We start from the raw sequence: 16,164 nt of genomic DNA, 5'->3' as shown, positions 1-16,164 counted from the left end.
TTCACATAATCTCCTCATACGCATGTACTACCAACGCCACGTATGGGGCCTATCAACACGCCGAATAACCTACGCCACGTGTGACCATACCATACTATCACAATATCTCCTCATACGCCAGTACAACCAATGCCACGTATGAGGCATGTCTCAATGCCGGATAACCTACGTCACGCGAGACCTGCACATCATATCACATATCTCCCCATACGCTGGTACAACCAACGCCACGTATGGGGTCTGTCGACACGCCGGATAACCTACACCACGCGCGACCTCAACATAATATCACATAATCTCCCCATACGCCGGTACAACCAACGCCACATATGGGGTTTGTCTCAACGCCGGATAACCTATGCCACATGAGACCTGCACATCATATCACATATCTCCCTATATGCCGGTACAACCAACGCCACGTATGGGGTCTGTCGACACGCCGGATAACCTACGCCATGTGCGACCTCAACATATTATCACATAATCTCCCCATACGCGGTACAACCAACGCCACGTATGGGGTCTGTCCGCACGCCGGATAACCTAGGCCACGTGGGACCTAACTTTCACAGGGTGGTACTTGTAGTGTGACCAAAAATCCGGGATGGTACCTAAGGTAGTGCGTATAGCACTTCAAACTAACATTCTAGACTCCTTTTATACCTTTACAAACATATATAAGTATATAATTTACTTCAAATATTGTGTAAACCTCAACCATAGTCTAGCACCCGATAATCCCCCTGGGAAGGTGAGATTACTTCAAGAGACTCACGGTCAACTAAGGGTCAAACTACCCTAACCCTGGTCAAACGGGCCTACGGGGCACACGACCTCCAAATTCCGATCCGAAAGTTCCTATGGGTTCTACAAGGTATAGGACACTCGTCGTGCAAGTTTGGTCCAGATCGGACGGTCGAATCGCTCACGATCGCACGATCTGACGATTATTATAAAACGTAAACTTTATATTTATAAATCGGAACATTCGGGGCTCCGATTCACAATCCATGAAATTCTACACGATCCTAGAAATACCTAGATTAACATATATTAAATTTAAGATCATCCAACGGTCCTAACCTATCGAACCCGGATAACACGCAATAGGCGATATCCGTTCGATAGTCAAACGACGTCCGAATTGAGATCCGCGAAATCCTACGCACTTGTGACAACCTAAGGATCTCATCGAGACACAGTGCAACTTCACTACCCTCGCCCATGCGCCGGCAAAGCTGGGTGCCCAAAGCGATTACGCATCGCCAGAAAATCTCAAAACCACTGCTCCAAACTCCTACCCTAGGTATAACACCATATTTGGAACCACTTTTGACCTACCCCAAAAACTGACCGGAAGTGGCCGAAATCGCGATCCCAAGACTAGCCAAATTTCAATTCAAAAATCGAATTGCCTACGCTAAGAATCGATCCAATCTACCCAACAGGCAGCTAGAACATGAAGAAGGGATGAATTTTCATACCCTGATTGCCAAAAATGGCCGCCGGAGGAAGGAGATCAGAGCCAGCGAAGTTCGAGGGAAAACCGGACAAAAATCGCCTTTTTTCGGCGGTTGGAGAGGCGGCCGATGTCGGGGGAGGGCCGGGTCGTGACGCCGAGGCCGAACCGGTCCTTTTGGCACCAGTCCCGTCCTCAGCCGTGGCCGGTGGCCGGAGATTCAAGGAGAGAGAGAGGGACCGACGGGGAGAGAGAGAGCACGCGGGAGCGAGAGAGAGAGAAGAATCTGATTTTTTATAAAAATCTCATTTCAAAATAATTACGATTGTGCCACTGGGATTCTTTTGACCATATCTCTCTCGTTACAACTCCGATTCGAGCCCACTACGTGTCTACGAACTCATCTCAGTACGACCTATCCAAAAATACTAGTCACTGCCCCAAACTCGCTCCGAGTAAGAAATTGACCAAAATATCCCTATCTCAAGGGTAAATTTGTAATTTCCCTTAAATAATTTAAACAATTTAAATAAGGGGTTTAATTTGGAGTCGGGGTGTTACACCAATCTCTTCTTGCAAATTATATATATATTGCTACCTTAGAGCCTACGGCACAACACACACACAAAGAGATGGAAGTTAAACAAAGAGAGTTAGGAGGAGAAAAGGAAGAAGAAGAACATTCCAAAGTGGAAATCTGGAAATATATGTTCGGGTTTGTTGAACTCGCAAGTGGTTAAATGTGGCATTGAGCTTGGAATAGCTGATGCAATTGAAAGCCATGGCAGCCCTATGACACTCCAAGAGCTATCATAAGATGTGATCCTTCTCCCCTTTACCGCATCATGAGGGTCCTAGTCCACCTCAAAATATTCAAAGAAAAACCAGCAACCCAATGAGGCCGCAAAGTTTATGCACAAACACCTTTGTGCAAACGGCTATTGAAATCCGGACAAAACAACATGGCTGCTTTCATTTTGCCAGAGAGTAGCCCGGTAATGCTAGCACCGTGGCATGGCCTCAGTGCCCGAATCCAAGGTAATATTAGAAATCCAGTGTTTGAGGAAGTACATGGTGAGGACCTGTGTCCAAGGTAATATTAGAAATCCAGTGTTTGAGGAAGTATATGGTGAGGACCTGTGGAGCTTTGGCGCAGCCAATCCTGATCATAGCAAGCTTTTCAATGAAGCAATGGCTTGTGATGCAAGGGTGGTTGTGCCTGCAGTGATTGAAAGTTGTATATGCTAAAATATGAATATGGTTTGAATGTATTAGGTTATCTTTATTCTTCTCCATAAAGAGGTATATATAAGAGTTTACATGTGCTATACAAGGAATTAGATACAGTAAAGAATTAGGAAAATATCTCATAATTATACAATGATTTATCAATTATATAAAAATAGGAAAGTAAATCCCTTAATTAATCAAGGAAGTAAATCTCCTTGATTAATTAGGAGACTCACTTCAACACTCCTCCTCAAGTTGGTGCATATATGTCACCAATGTCCAACTTGGTAAGTGAGTCATAAAATACTCTTCTACAAACAGCTTTGATTAAGATATCTGTCAACTGATCTTCTGATTTTACGAATAGTAGGTGGATGATCTTCTTCTCAAGTTTTTCTTTGATAAAATGTCTATCCACCTCAACATGTTTAGTTTAATCATGTTGAACTGGATTATGGGCAATATCGATGGCTGACTTGTTATCACAATGTAACTCCATTGGCTTTTATGGCTTGAACCCCAATTCTGTCAATAGTCTTCTTATCTATAGTAATTCACAAATCCTTGAGCCATTCCTCGATACTCTGCTTCAGCACTAGTTGGAGAAACTACATTTTGTTTCTTACTCCGCCAAGTGACTAGGTTACCTCCCACAAAAGTGAAGTAACCTGAAGTAGAGCGTCTATCAGTAACGGAGCCAGCCCAATCAGCATCTGTATATTCAACAACTTCGAGATCTCTATTTTTGGAGAACGTTAACCCTTCCCTGGGTGCTGACTTTAAGTATCTTAAGATCTGATTAACTGCATTCCTATGAGACACACTGGGTGAATGCATAAACTGACTAACCACACTCACAACATATGCAATATCTGGTCTTGTGTGAGCTAAATATATCAACCTTCCAACCAGGCTCTGATACCATGCTAAAATATGAATATTGTTTGAATGTAGTAGGTTATCTTTATTCTTCTCCATGATGAGGTATATATAAGAGTTTACATGTGCTATACAAGGAATTAGATACAGTAAAGAATTAGGAAAGTATCTCTTAATTATACAATGATTTATCAACTATATAAAAATAGGAAAGTAAATCCCTTAATTAATCAAGGAAGTAAATCTCCTTGATTAATTAGGAGACTCACGTCAATAGTATAGAGGTGTTCAAAGGGCTTCACACAATAGTAGACGTGGGCGCGGGTAATGGAACTGCTTTGCGCTTGTTGGTTGAGGCATGCCCTTGGATCTGAGGCATCAACTCTGATCTTCCTCATGTTGTGTCTGTTGCTCAGGAGTATGACCGCATTGAGAATGTTGGAGGTGACATGTTTGATTATGTTCCAAAGGCTGATGTTGTAATTATTAAGGTCAGTATATATATAGTTAAAGGAAATAGAGAAAATTAAACCATTTAAAGATGAGTAGCCTTAAAATAGCAAGCAGCAAGTGAGCAATACATCTTTATATTTTTCATTCATCCTGTGACTTATTAGTTTCATAATTTGATTTGTCTGTTAATGTCTACCACCTATTACATCATTTGTCTGCGATAATGTGGTAAGAAAATGTGCGGTTCCTCTGCCATCGCTCCCTGATTATCTGCTATAAGTTTTTTTTTGCTCAATCAACAACACGTATGACAAAGGATACTCTGATTTTGTTTTCGTGAATTGCAGTGGGTTCTTCATGACTGGGAAGATGATGAGTGCATCCGTATCCTTAAGAAGTGCAGGGAAGCTATTCCTGAGGACAAAGGGAAGGTTATAATCATAGAAGCAGTTATCGATGAAGAAGATGAGAAAGAGGACAGCAAGCTAACAAATGTGAGATTGATGCTAGACATGGTGATGATGGCCCATACTAACACAGGAAAAGAAAGGACCTTGAAGGAATGGGTATATGTTCTTGATGATGGCCCATAATATAGTATTGTTATTTTCTTATATGCAATTTTCTAAATTATTTGATTTTGATATCGCACTGCTAATTCCATAGAGGCATTATTGAAGGGAAAGATGTGCAATATTAGGCAGGTAGGGTTTCCGTGAAAGAAGTTGTTCTCACAAGTTGCCATGATGAGTTTAGTTTCCAGGATCCACCTTATCATCAACGCACAGTGCATAGAGGATATTTTGAACAGCTGTATGCTTTTGTGTTTGCCTGATATTGCAAAGGTAAAAATCAGAGTGGATATCAGTAAGCCATAACTAGGCCTTTTATAAAGCAATTAATTTCCACTTGAATCACATCTGATGGATCTTATGATAATCTCTTGAAAATAAGTTTTCAAATCTGATTTTTTCAATAAATAAGTTATTCTTGTTGATTTCTTAACAGTAAACCACTTTTGAAACTGCAAAAGCAGCTGTTGCGTTACAAAGGCACTACCGCTACTCCATGCATTGGCCCCAGCTCTTACCTAATTCAAAATGGACCGGTCGATAAATAGTCTAGCCGCGAGGCTATAATCGGTCTTTTTTTATTTTCTTAAAAAATAGTATAGCCGATTGGCTGTACTTATTTAAACAGGATACCGGATTGTTTCCTTAATTTTTTTAAAGCCGCCCGGCTATACCGGGTTACTCTCTAACAAAATTAAGGCAGCCATGCTGTTTTGGCCGGATTTCAATAGCCGTTTGGACAAAGGTGTTGTGCATAAACTTTTGGGGCCTAATTGGGTTGCTGGTTTTTCTTTGAATATTTTGAGGTGGACTAGGACCCTTATGATGCGGTAAAGGGGAGAAGGATCACATCTTAGAGCAGATGATAGCTCCAGGATTGTCATGGGGCTGCCATGGCTTTCAATTGCATCAGCTATTCCAAGCTCAATGACACATGTCGGAGTGTGCCTTAGCTGCTGCTGAATTGGTTTATCTAGCTAAATTGTTTAAAGACATTGGGTTTTTTCTAGGCACTCCTCCTCTTCTCTGAGTGGATAATCAATCTGCTATTTCTTTGGCTTCTAATCCTGTGTTTCATGCCAGGACCAAACACGTGGAAGTTGATTATCACTTCACATGAGAACTGGTGCAAAATGGTTCTCTTAGACTTCACTATGTTTGTTCTTCTAATCAACTTGCTGATATTTTTACAAAGTCTCTATCTTCCTCTCGTTTTGTGTATCTTCGATCCAAGCTTTCCGTTTGTGACACTACCTTCAGCTTGAGGGGGGCTGATAGAGATATCTCCACATCTAATCCTAGTCGTTCATCATCTAATGCTAGCCGTTCATCACAAAGTTGTTAATTTCTGTTTAGCTTTGCTTTAACAAACTGTACAGCTGTCATTTGTACAGCTATCTTATTTCAAGTGTATATAAACAATTCAATGTAATCATTATTGTTTAAATGAAATGAGAATACAATTCTAGTTTTCTCACAACCCGAACACATATTTCCAGATTTCCAGTTTGGCATGTTCTTCTTCTTTCTCTTCTCCTCCTAACTCTCTTTGTTTATCTTCCATCTCTTTTTCTGTGTGTGTCGTAGGCTCTAAGGTAGCAACATATAATTTGCAGGAAGAGATTGGAGTATAGGTAGATGCAGAACATGTGTTGAACAATTTAGGTAATGCAGGAGTGGTCCTACCCTAAGGGCAGGGAAGGCAGCTGCGTATTCCATTTTTTGCCGAACCAAAAATTATCCAATACCCAATACAACCAAATTATTCTGCCTACTCAAACCCAACCCACTAGGCGCGGTCCTACCCTAAGGGTAGGGTAGGCAGCCGCCTACTCCATTTTTTGCCAAACCAAAAATTACCCAATATCCAATACAACCAAAAATTACTCAAACTATTTGTCGTTCCAAATTTGCTTAACAAGTTCATCACACTTATACTATATAATAACACAAGTGAAAGCACTATTTTCTTCGTGTTCACTCTTTGTCATACAAATTCTTCATCTATTTTCTAAAGTTGAACAAACCCATCAGCACCAATATTAATGCCGAACAAATCCAATTAGCACTTTTCATCACACAATGACACAATACAAGCTTCGAAGTAGCTCAATAAGGGTGAGTGAGAAGCAACTGCAAAACAAATTAGAAAAAAAATGGAGAGAAATATTAATAAAACCGAGTATATTTTACTAGAAAAAAATGCTCAGGAGTGCAATCGATTGATAATGTTGGAGGTGACATGTTTGATTGTATTCCAAAGGCCGATGCTGTAATTATCAATTGTAAAAGAAGAAGTTGTAGTCCCATATGGATAGAGCAGAAAAGGCTGAGTTGCTGTAGTGGGATAAAAGTGAGCGGAAGCCGATGATTGAAGTATCTTTGCGCTTGGGGCAATGACGCAGCTTATGAGGTTCTAACCGAGGCGCGTCTATTGCTGGTTGAAAACTATTTCCAAACCCCCTCTTGGGCCTTGGTTCAGCCATGTGCCCTTGAGAATTTCTGGAAGGGCTCTCTCTTCCGAGTAAGGCCCTATAAATATGGTCCCAAGATATTGAACATTTGATTGCCAAGTTTATTTCCCTCTTTCCAACCTGGGTTTTGGAGGCAAATTTCCCTCTTTCCATTGGTTAACATTGGTCACCCTCAACATCCAAAAAGTTTGGATTCAGTCTCTTTCTCAAGTAACAAATATCGCCTTAAATTCTTGTGCTACAATGAGAAAGTAGCAAACTATTTACATATCATAATCTTAAATCATTTTCTCACTCACCCTTATTACGTGAGCTAATGTCAAGCGCTTAGGAGGATTTAAATTTTGTGAATTTAGAGGAATTAAATGATGAACTGACAAATAAGCCACTCTTTGAAACTTGTATTGTATCATTGTGTGATGAAAATTGCTAATTAGATCTGTTCGGCATTAATATCTGTGCTGATGGGTTTGTTCAAGTTTAGAAAATAGATGAAGAACTTGTATGACAAAGAGTGAACACCAAGAAAATAGTGCTTTCACTTGTGTTATTATGCATAAGTGTGATGAACTTGTTAAGCAAATTTGGAACGACAAATAGTTAGTACAGATACCAAGCTTGTCATACCTTTTTCCCAAATTGCAAGCAGCCTTTGCTTCTCTTATATGAGAATTTGATTTTTGATATCCACGTGTCGGCACATAATTAGCCCTATAGATTTCTGATTACTCCACGTGGCATATCTTATCATGATGTAATCCCAACAATTTTGAGAGCATTTTTGCTCACCACTTTAACCAAGATGTACCTTCACCACACCACTTTTCTCAAAAGATTACACATGTCCATGAATTTAACTATAGTTAATTATTTATTTATTATTTGTTTGATGACATTATTATGGGAGAGAAATAATGCTTTAATAAGATTTTTCATGATTTAGCCTTATTCTATTTATTAACTTAACAAACTTTCCACTTTTCTTGATTAATTTAATTTAAAAAAATAAATCAAAACAATAGAAACTGAAAAGGTAGCGCTATCGCTGTGAAGCTTTGCCTGCAGCCTTCTCTGCTTCGTTTGCACCCTTTGGCAGCCTTGGTTGATAGCTGCTGTGAACTGATGAGAAAAATTGGTAATTTCACCCTCACGCATGTGTATAGAGAGAAGAATGGAGTTGATGATTGTCTTCCCAACTAGAGCTATAACTTGGATTTTGGGCTTGTTCATTCTTGACACGGCTCATAGTTGTGTCAGTTCTTGTTTAGCTGATGATACTTCAGATATTCCTAAAGCTAGATTAGTCTGTTTAGACCAGAGTGAATAGTTTCTTTTGTTCTGGGATGTTTACCCCCCACTTTACCCAAAAAAAAAAAAAATAAGCCAGATCATACGTTCTTATTCCCAAAAAAGAGAAAAAGAAACACATAAGTCCCTTCAATTGGGTGTCCGATAGTAGTAAAATCCCAATCAAAATGATACATTAGGGTTAGGTTTTTAGTAGGCAGAAGAAATTTGATTGTATTGGGTATTGGGTAATTTTTGGTTTGGCAAAAAATAGAGTAGGCGGCTGCCTTCCCTGCCCTTAGGGTAGGATTGCCCTTGCATTACCTAAACTGTTCAACACATGTTCTGCATATAACTATACTCCAATCTCTTCCTGCAAATTATATATATTGCTACCTTAGAGCCTACGACACACACACAGAAAGAGATGGAAGATAAACAAAGAGAGATAGGAGGAGAAGAGAAAGAAGAAGAACATGCCAAAGTGCAAATCTGGAAATATGTGTTCGGGTTTGCTGAAATCGCGGTGGTAAAATGTGCCATTCAGCTTGGAATAGCTGATGCAATTGAAAGCCATGGCAGCCCCATGACACTCCTAGAACTATCATCTGCTCTAAGATGTGATCCTTCTCCCCTTTACCGCATCATGAGGGTCCTAGTCCACCTCAAAATATTCAAAGAAAAACCAGCAACCCAATTAGGCCCCGAAGTTTATACACAAACACCTTTGTCTAAACGGCTATTGAAATCTGGACAAAACAGCATGGCTGCTTTAATTTTGCTGGAGAGTAGCCCGGTAATGCTGGCACCGTGGCATGGCCTAAGTGCTCGAATTCAAGGCAATATTAGAAACCCAGTGTTTGAGGAAGTACATGGTGAGGACCTATGGAGCTTTGGCGCAGCCAATCCTGATCACAACAAGCTTTTCAATGAAGCAATGGCTTGTGATGCAAGGGTGCATGTGCCTGCGGTGATTGAAAGTCGTTTAGAGGTGTTCAAAGGGATTGAGACAATCGTAGATGTGGGCGGGGGTGATGGGAGTACTATGCGCTTGTTGGTTGAGGCATGTCCTTGGATTCAAGGCATCAACTTTGATCTTCCTCATGTTGTGTCTGTTGCTCAGGAGTGTGACCGCATTGAGAATGTTGGAGGTGACATGTTTGATTGTGTTCCAAAGGCTGATGCTGTAATTATTAAGGTTAGTATATATATGTATTATATGTATATAGTTGAAAGAAATCAAGAAAAATCAACCATTAAGAGCCGCCTTAAAATAGCTAGCAGCAACCCGTTTATATTTGGAAGATTCAATATTATACCCAATATAGGTGCTAAAATTATAAAAAGACTCATATATGAACTTTAGAAACACACTTAAAGCCCATTTACAACATAACAAAGAGTCCTTTAATTTCTTATAAATTACAAAGCTGTCATCGATTTCTTAAAACAAGCCTAACCCTAAAACCTCATATATAAACAACTCAAAATACTCAATAGGACATCAAAGTAATTTAATAATTAAAATTAAATTAAATAGGGTCAATTGTCATTTTTTTGGTTTTTTTTTTTTTTTTGGTTTGTTTATCGTAATTAAATGGTGTATGTTTCTTTTTACACAATAATAAAACTTACAGCTTAATGATTTAAGTATTGAGGTGAACAAAGAGAAGTGTGGGGTTTAAATAGAAAATCTCTATCTATGTCATTAGTGCTAAGAATTGATATATGACTAAATATCTCTTTATATTTTTCATTCATCCTGTGAGCTATTAGTTTCATCATTTGATTTGTCTGTTAATGTCTACTTATTACATCATTTGTCTGTGCTAATGGGATAAGAAAAAATGTGGTTCCTCTGCCATCACTCCCTGATTATCTTGCTATAAGGTTTCTTGCTCGACAAGGTGTTATAACAATGGATACTCTAATTCTGTTTTCGTGAATTGCAGGGGGTTCTTCACGACTGGGGCGATGATGAGTGCATCCGTATCCTTAAGAAGTGCAGGGAAGCTATTCCGGAAGATAAAGGGAAGGTGATAATCGTAGAAGCGGTTATCGATGAAAAAGATGAAAAAGCGGACATCAAACTAACAAATGTGAGATTGATGCTAGACATGGTGATGATGGCCCATACAAACACAGGAAAAGAAAGGACCTTGAAGGAATGGGGTTATGTTCTTGGGGAAGCTGGCTTTAGCCGACACACTATCACACCTATTCATGCTGTCCCATCCGTTATTCAGGCTTTTCCTTAAATTTAGAGAACAAAAAGTTATGGGTGTGGATTTGCTTTTGCAAATTAGTACTGTTCCATCGTATTGTTTAAGTTACCTTTTGGTCTTTACCTGTTGCATCATTGTCAAAATTGTTCAGTTAATAAGCCTACTGCTCTTGCAGTTTGTAATCTTTAGATGGTTGGCAATAAAATCTGAGCAAATGCATTGTGGCTGCTATATATCTTTCAATCCCAATACTAGCAGGCATGTTTTTGAGCAACACATGCTTTGATTTTTAAGGTATACATATGTGTGATTCACAGCACTCCAATGTCTTTCTTTCCATTAGTTTGTCTTTCAATGTCCTTGTGACTTACGAGACAGAGCCAATGGATGGAAGCTAAGCAAAATCAGATAGAGTTTTCTGCAGAATACTGTATCATCTGTATTAACTCGATTGAACTCATTACAAGAGCACAGTATATTATACAGCCCAGTAGAGGCTTAGCTCTCTGCTAACAATTTAACAAACTGTTAACTTTCTGACTAACTAAAGCATCTGATATAGCATCAATGGTATGGCATAATCAGGACCATTCATATACTGCTAATAATAGAGTTGCTTAGATCATGCTGTTCTAATACTTGTTGCCCTCCACACAAGTGAATGAAATATTAATGGAAGGTCTAGCAATGCATGGCAAACATCCTGTAAAAGCAGAACCCGATCGGCAGGGTATTAAAACAGGATTGAAGAAACAAAAGAAAAAAAGAAAAAGAAAAAAGAGTTACTCTCTAAACAAAACATGTTTAATGAATTCTACTCAAGTTTCACTGATATCTGAGTTCATGGCTATCTTTGTTTTGCTATGATTTGAATAAAGCGTAGTCAATGATCTGGAAAAAGTAAAAGTTGTCTGAAATGGAAGAATTTTGTAAAAAAATCTATACTATAATATTAATTTATACTATAATACAATATTGAATGAGTTAGATGTTCCTGCAAGCATCTTTCCATAATTTCTAGTACAATTCGATTAAAAAAATCTTTATCCCTCAGCCTTCGTTCGTGGCACCCTCTAGCTGTTTGTAACAATCCCACATCGGCTTCACCAAGGAAGCATGGAAGTGAATGGCCCTATAAAAGAAGAAAGAAGAGAAGAGAAGAAGCATACCTTTCTCGGCCTTTTGGCTAAGATCCAGTGTAGTATCTGTTCTTATTAGTTTAATATCTGATACGTGGACCAATGGTCCACACGATATTAAATTAATTTCTTTTGGGGGAGGGTCCGCCACAGTAGCTTGCTATTGGGGCTCTCGCGCATCGCCCAAGTGTTGCACTATTGCATGGGCCTGGCGCACCCCACCGAATCTAGTTCAAAGGTGTCATCGCAATTTCAAAGCCTACTACTGTTCTGTATTTTGTAACACTGGAGAAACCACCCTAAGAAATCAAGCTGTGTTTCTGTTGTACACACCCTGAATTAGGAGATGTCAATTAAACTTAACCAAGGAGTGAATTTAATTTGGAAAGCTGAAGTTTGGGGGCTTTTCTTTGGTTGCAGCTTGTGATTGACAAAGGTATTAGGAACCTTGTGATTGAAATGGATTCCGCTGCAGCTGTTCTCCTTATCCAAAACAGATTGGTAACTGCTCAGTCCTCCATGTTTACAGAGAGAAGAATGGGGTGGCTGATTGTATAGCTAACTTGAGCTATAACTTCGATTTGGCCCTATGTGCGTTTGATTATGCTCCTGTGTGTAGTGTTTCAAAACTTTAGGACGATTTGTTGGCTGTTCGTGAGACTCGGATGGTTTGTTTAAATCACTCTGAGTAGTTTGCTTTCATTCACCTGAAAAAAAAAAAAAAAAAAAAAAAAAAAAAAAGGACACTAATGAGGAGATCGGAATCCTTGCAATACTGTGATTAAAGTTTGTGAATCACTTTCCATATTTGTAACAATTGAATTCCCATTGACCATGTATGAACTTGATTTATTATTTTCTTATATGCAATTTCCTAAATGATATGATTTTCATATCGCACTGCTAATTACGTAGAGGCATTATTGAAGGAAATGAATACGAGTGTTTTTTGTTGAGATAATACATGTGAATTCCAGGAAGCCATTTGTGAAGGAAAGAGATGTGCAATATTAGGCAGGTAGGGTTTCCGTGAAAGAAGTCGTTCACAGTGCACAGAGGATATTTTGAACAGTTGTATGCTTTTGTATTTGCCTGATAATGCAAAGGTAAAAATCAGAAAAGCATGAGTATGAACTGAGTGGATATCAATAGGCCACTTGAATCACATCCTGATAATCTCTTGAAAATAAGTTTTCAAATCTGATTTTTTCAATAAATAAGTGATTCTTGTTGATTTCTTAGCAGTAAATCACTTCTGAAACTGCAAAAGCAGCTGTTGCATTACAAAGGCACTACCGCTGCTCCCTGCATTGGCCCCAGGTTTTACCTACTTCAAAATTGACTTTTCGATAAATAGTATAGCCGAGTGGCTATACTCGGTCTTTTCTGATTTTCTTACAAAATAGTATAGCCGACCGGCTATACTTATTTAGACAGGTGGCCGCCTATCCGCTAGTAGGGTTCACTTTTTTCTTTTTCTTTTTTTAAATTTTTAAAGTATAGCCATGCTGCTATACCCTTTTTCCTTTTTTTTTTAAAACAAAAACAGTATAGCCGAGCGGCTATACTTCTCTCCATTTTTAAATTTTTTTTAAACAATAGTATAGCCAAGCCGAACCGTCTGTCAAAACCAGCGGCGAAACTCGGGTTTTCCAACCAGGAAAACTGGTGTTTCGGGTTTGGGGCTTCGAGAGGAATCGATCGGGACCGGTCTCGGCCCTTGCTGTGGCCGAGCGAGAGAGAGAGAGAGAGAGAGAGAGAGAGAGCTGTGCGTGTGAGGAGAGAGAAGGAGGGTGAAAAATCTGATTTTTACTAACTCTTTTCGAAATATTTACAGTTTTGCCACTGGAAGTATTTTGATCGCTGTTTCTTCGTTACAACTCCGATTCAAGCCTACAGTGTGTCTATGGACTCATCTCAATACGACCAACCCAAAAATACCAGTCACTGCCCCAAACTCTTTCCAAATAAGAAAATGACCATACTACCCCTACCCCAAGGGTAAATTCGTAAATTCACTTAAATAAATTAAATGGGTAATTAAATTTGGAGTCAGGGTGTTACATGTCATGTTTTAGTTATGTATTACGTTGCTTGTGTTTGCAATACTTGTCATGTGTTTAAGAAATTCTTCCATTTCAGACAACTTTTACTTTTTCCAGATCATCGACTATGCGTTATTCAAATCATAGCCGAATGATTCAGCTTGAAAGATAGCCATGAACTCAGATATCAGTGAAACTTTAGTAGAATTCATGACACATGTTTTGTTTGGAGAGTAACTTTTTTTTTTTGTTTCTTCAATCGTGTTTTAATACCCTTCCTTCCGATCGGGTTCTGCTTTTACATGATGTTTGCCATGCATTGCTAGACCTTCCATTAATATTTCATTCTGACTTGTGTGGAGGGCTACAAGTATTAAAACAGCATGATCTAAGCAACTCTATTAATAGCAGTAAGTGAATGGTCCTGATTATGCCATATCATTGATTCTATATCAGATGCTTTGGTTAGTTTGAAGGTTAACAGTTTGTTAAATTGTTAGCAGAGAGCTTAGCCTATACTACTGAGCTATATAATATAATGTATGTGGGAGCAAATTTCTCCACGAGAATATTCGATTAGAAAGATTCCTCATTCTTCTTCGCCGTCTCTTTCTCCCTACAAAATATAACAAATAAGAGGACCACACCCAGGGGGTGTTGGCCAAAGGCCCTCCGATGCTTAAATTAGTTCAATTGAATCGTGTAGAAAACAATAGCTAATAGGGTACAGAGATATGTTTGTGGTGTAAATCGGGCAGCCAAAGCCTTATGTAAAAGAGAGAGAGAGAGAGAGAGAGAGAGAGAGAGAGAGAGAGAGAGAGAGAGAGAGAGAGAGAGAGAGAGAGAGAGAGAGAGAGAGAGAAGAGGTGGCTAGGGTTTGTGAGAGGAATTTTCTGCAGAGTTCCAATAGAGATTTCAGACATACCTCAACCCTTGTGTGTGGCTTTCTTTTTATAATGGTCTTGGAGTATAGGGTTTCAGAGGAATAATTTCGTAGATAGAAGGGAATTATTTCTCCCCTATTTGGAATTGATTTGATTAATTCGGGATTTGATTTATTAAGGTAAATCAAATCCCTAATTGTGGTAGGTATCAAATCAAATCCTAATTTAATTAGGTAACTCCTCATTTAATTGGGAATTGTGGTAGGAATCAAATCAATTCTCAACCTAATTAGGTAACATTCCATTTAATTGGGTAATCCCCAATTAAATTGAGTAACTCCCAATTAGGTTGATTAATTCCCAATTAGGTCAAATAATCCCCAAATGAAAGGAATTATTTGACCTAGGGTTTGATTTAATTCGGTTCCCACAATGTGCTCTTGGAATGAGTTCAATCGAGTCAATACAAATGATACAGTATTCTGCAGAAAACTCTATCTGATTTTGCTTAGCTTCCATCCATTGGCTCTGTCTCGTAAGTGGCAAGGACATTGAAAGACAAACTAATGGAAAGAAAGACATTGGGGCTGTGAATCACATATATGTATACCTTAAAAATCAATTAGCACTTTTCATCACACAATGATACAATACAAGCTTCAAAGTAGCTCACGTAATAAGGGTGAGTGAGAAGCAACTGCAAAACAAATTAGAAAAAAAAAAAAAGAAAAAAAAAAAGGAGAGAAATATTAATAGAAAAAAAATGCTCAGGTGTGTGATCGCATTGAGAATGTTGGAGGTGACATGTTTGATTGTATTCCAAAGGCCGATGCTGTAATTCTCAATTGTAAAAGAAGAAGTTGTAGTCCCACATGGATATAGAGCAGAAAAGGCTGAGTTGCTGTAGTGGGATAAAAGTGAGCGGAAGCCAATGATTGAAGTATCTTTGCGCTTGGGGCAATGACGCAGCTTATGAGGTTTCAACCGAGGCGCGTCTATTGCTGGTTGAAAACTATTTCCAAACCCCCTCTTGGGCCTTGGTTCAGCCATGTGCCCTTGAGAATTTCTGGAAGGGCTCTCTCTTCCGAGTAAGGCCCTATAAATATAGTCCCATGATATTGAACATTTGATTGCCAAGTTTATTTCCCTCTTTCCAACCTGGGTTTTGGAGGCAAATTTCCCTCTTTCCATTGGTTAACATTGGTCACCCTCAAAATCCAAAAAGTTTGGATTCAGTCTCTTCCGCAAATGGCTATGTATGCTTTCAAGTTAGATCGTTATGGCATCAGTGTGACTCGGGGCTTTGTTTTGCAGTTGCTTCTTGCCAAAACAATAGCGAATATTGCCTTAAATTCTTGTGCTACAATCAGAAAGTAGCAAACTATTTACATATCATAATCTTAAATCATTTTCTCACCCACCCTTATTACGTGAGCTAATGTCAAGCACTTAGGTGGATTTAAAGTTTGCGAATTTAAAGGAATTAAATGATGGACTGATAAATAAGCCACTCT

At 38.9% G+C, this 16,164-nt stretch overlaps 1 protein-coding gene and 1 pseudogene across 1 annotated transcript; both read left to right on the top strand.

Annotated features, from left to right (window-relative positions):
• On the top strand, window positions 2,095-4,617 carry LOC18766880 (annotated as a pseudogene).
• Window positions 8,775-10,815, top strand: LOC18766324 ((RS)-norcoclaurine 6-O-methyltransferase). The gene is made up of 2 exons (XM_007200748.2): window positions 8,775-9,555; window positions 10,310-10,815. The coding sequence occupies exons 1-2, from the start codon at window positions 8,785-8,787 to the stop codon at window positions 10,613-10,615; spliced, it is 1,077 nt and encodes a 358-aa protein (XP_007200810.1). The 5' UTR covers window positions 8,775-8,784; the 3' UTR covers window positions 10,616-10,815.

Source organism: Prunus persica, chromosome G8 (assembly GCF_000346465.2).
Source record: "Prunus persica cultivar Lovell chromosome G8, Prunus_persica_NCBIv2, whole genome shotgun sequence".
Classification (NCBI taxonomy): domain Eukaryota; kingdom Viridiplantae; phylum Streptophyta; class Magnoliopsida; order Rosales; family Rosaceae; genus Prunus; species Prunus persica.
Note: the sequence above shows the minus strand (reverse complement) of the source record. Positions and strands in the feature narration are given on the sequence as shown.

Bases quoted from the DNA above. Each gene is read 5' to 3' on its own strand.
- LOC18766324 (XM_007200748.2), top strand. From the start codon at position 8,785: ATGGAAGATAAACAAAGAGAGATAGGAGGAGAAGAGAAAGAAGAAGAA. The intron at 9,556-10,309 runs GTTAGTATATAT...CGTGAATTGCAG, and splicing joins CTGATGCTGTAATTATTAAG to GGGGTTCTTCACGACTGGGG.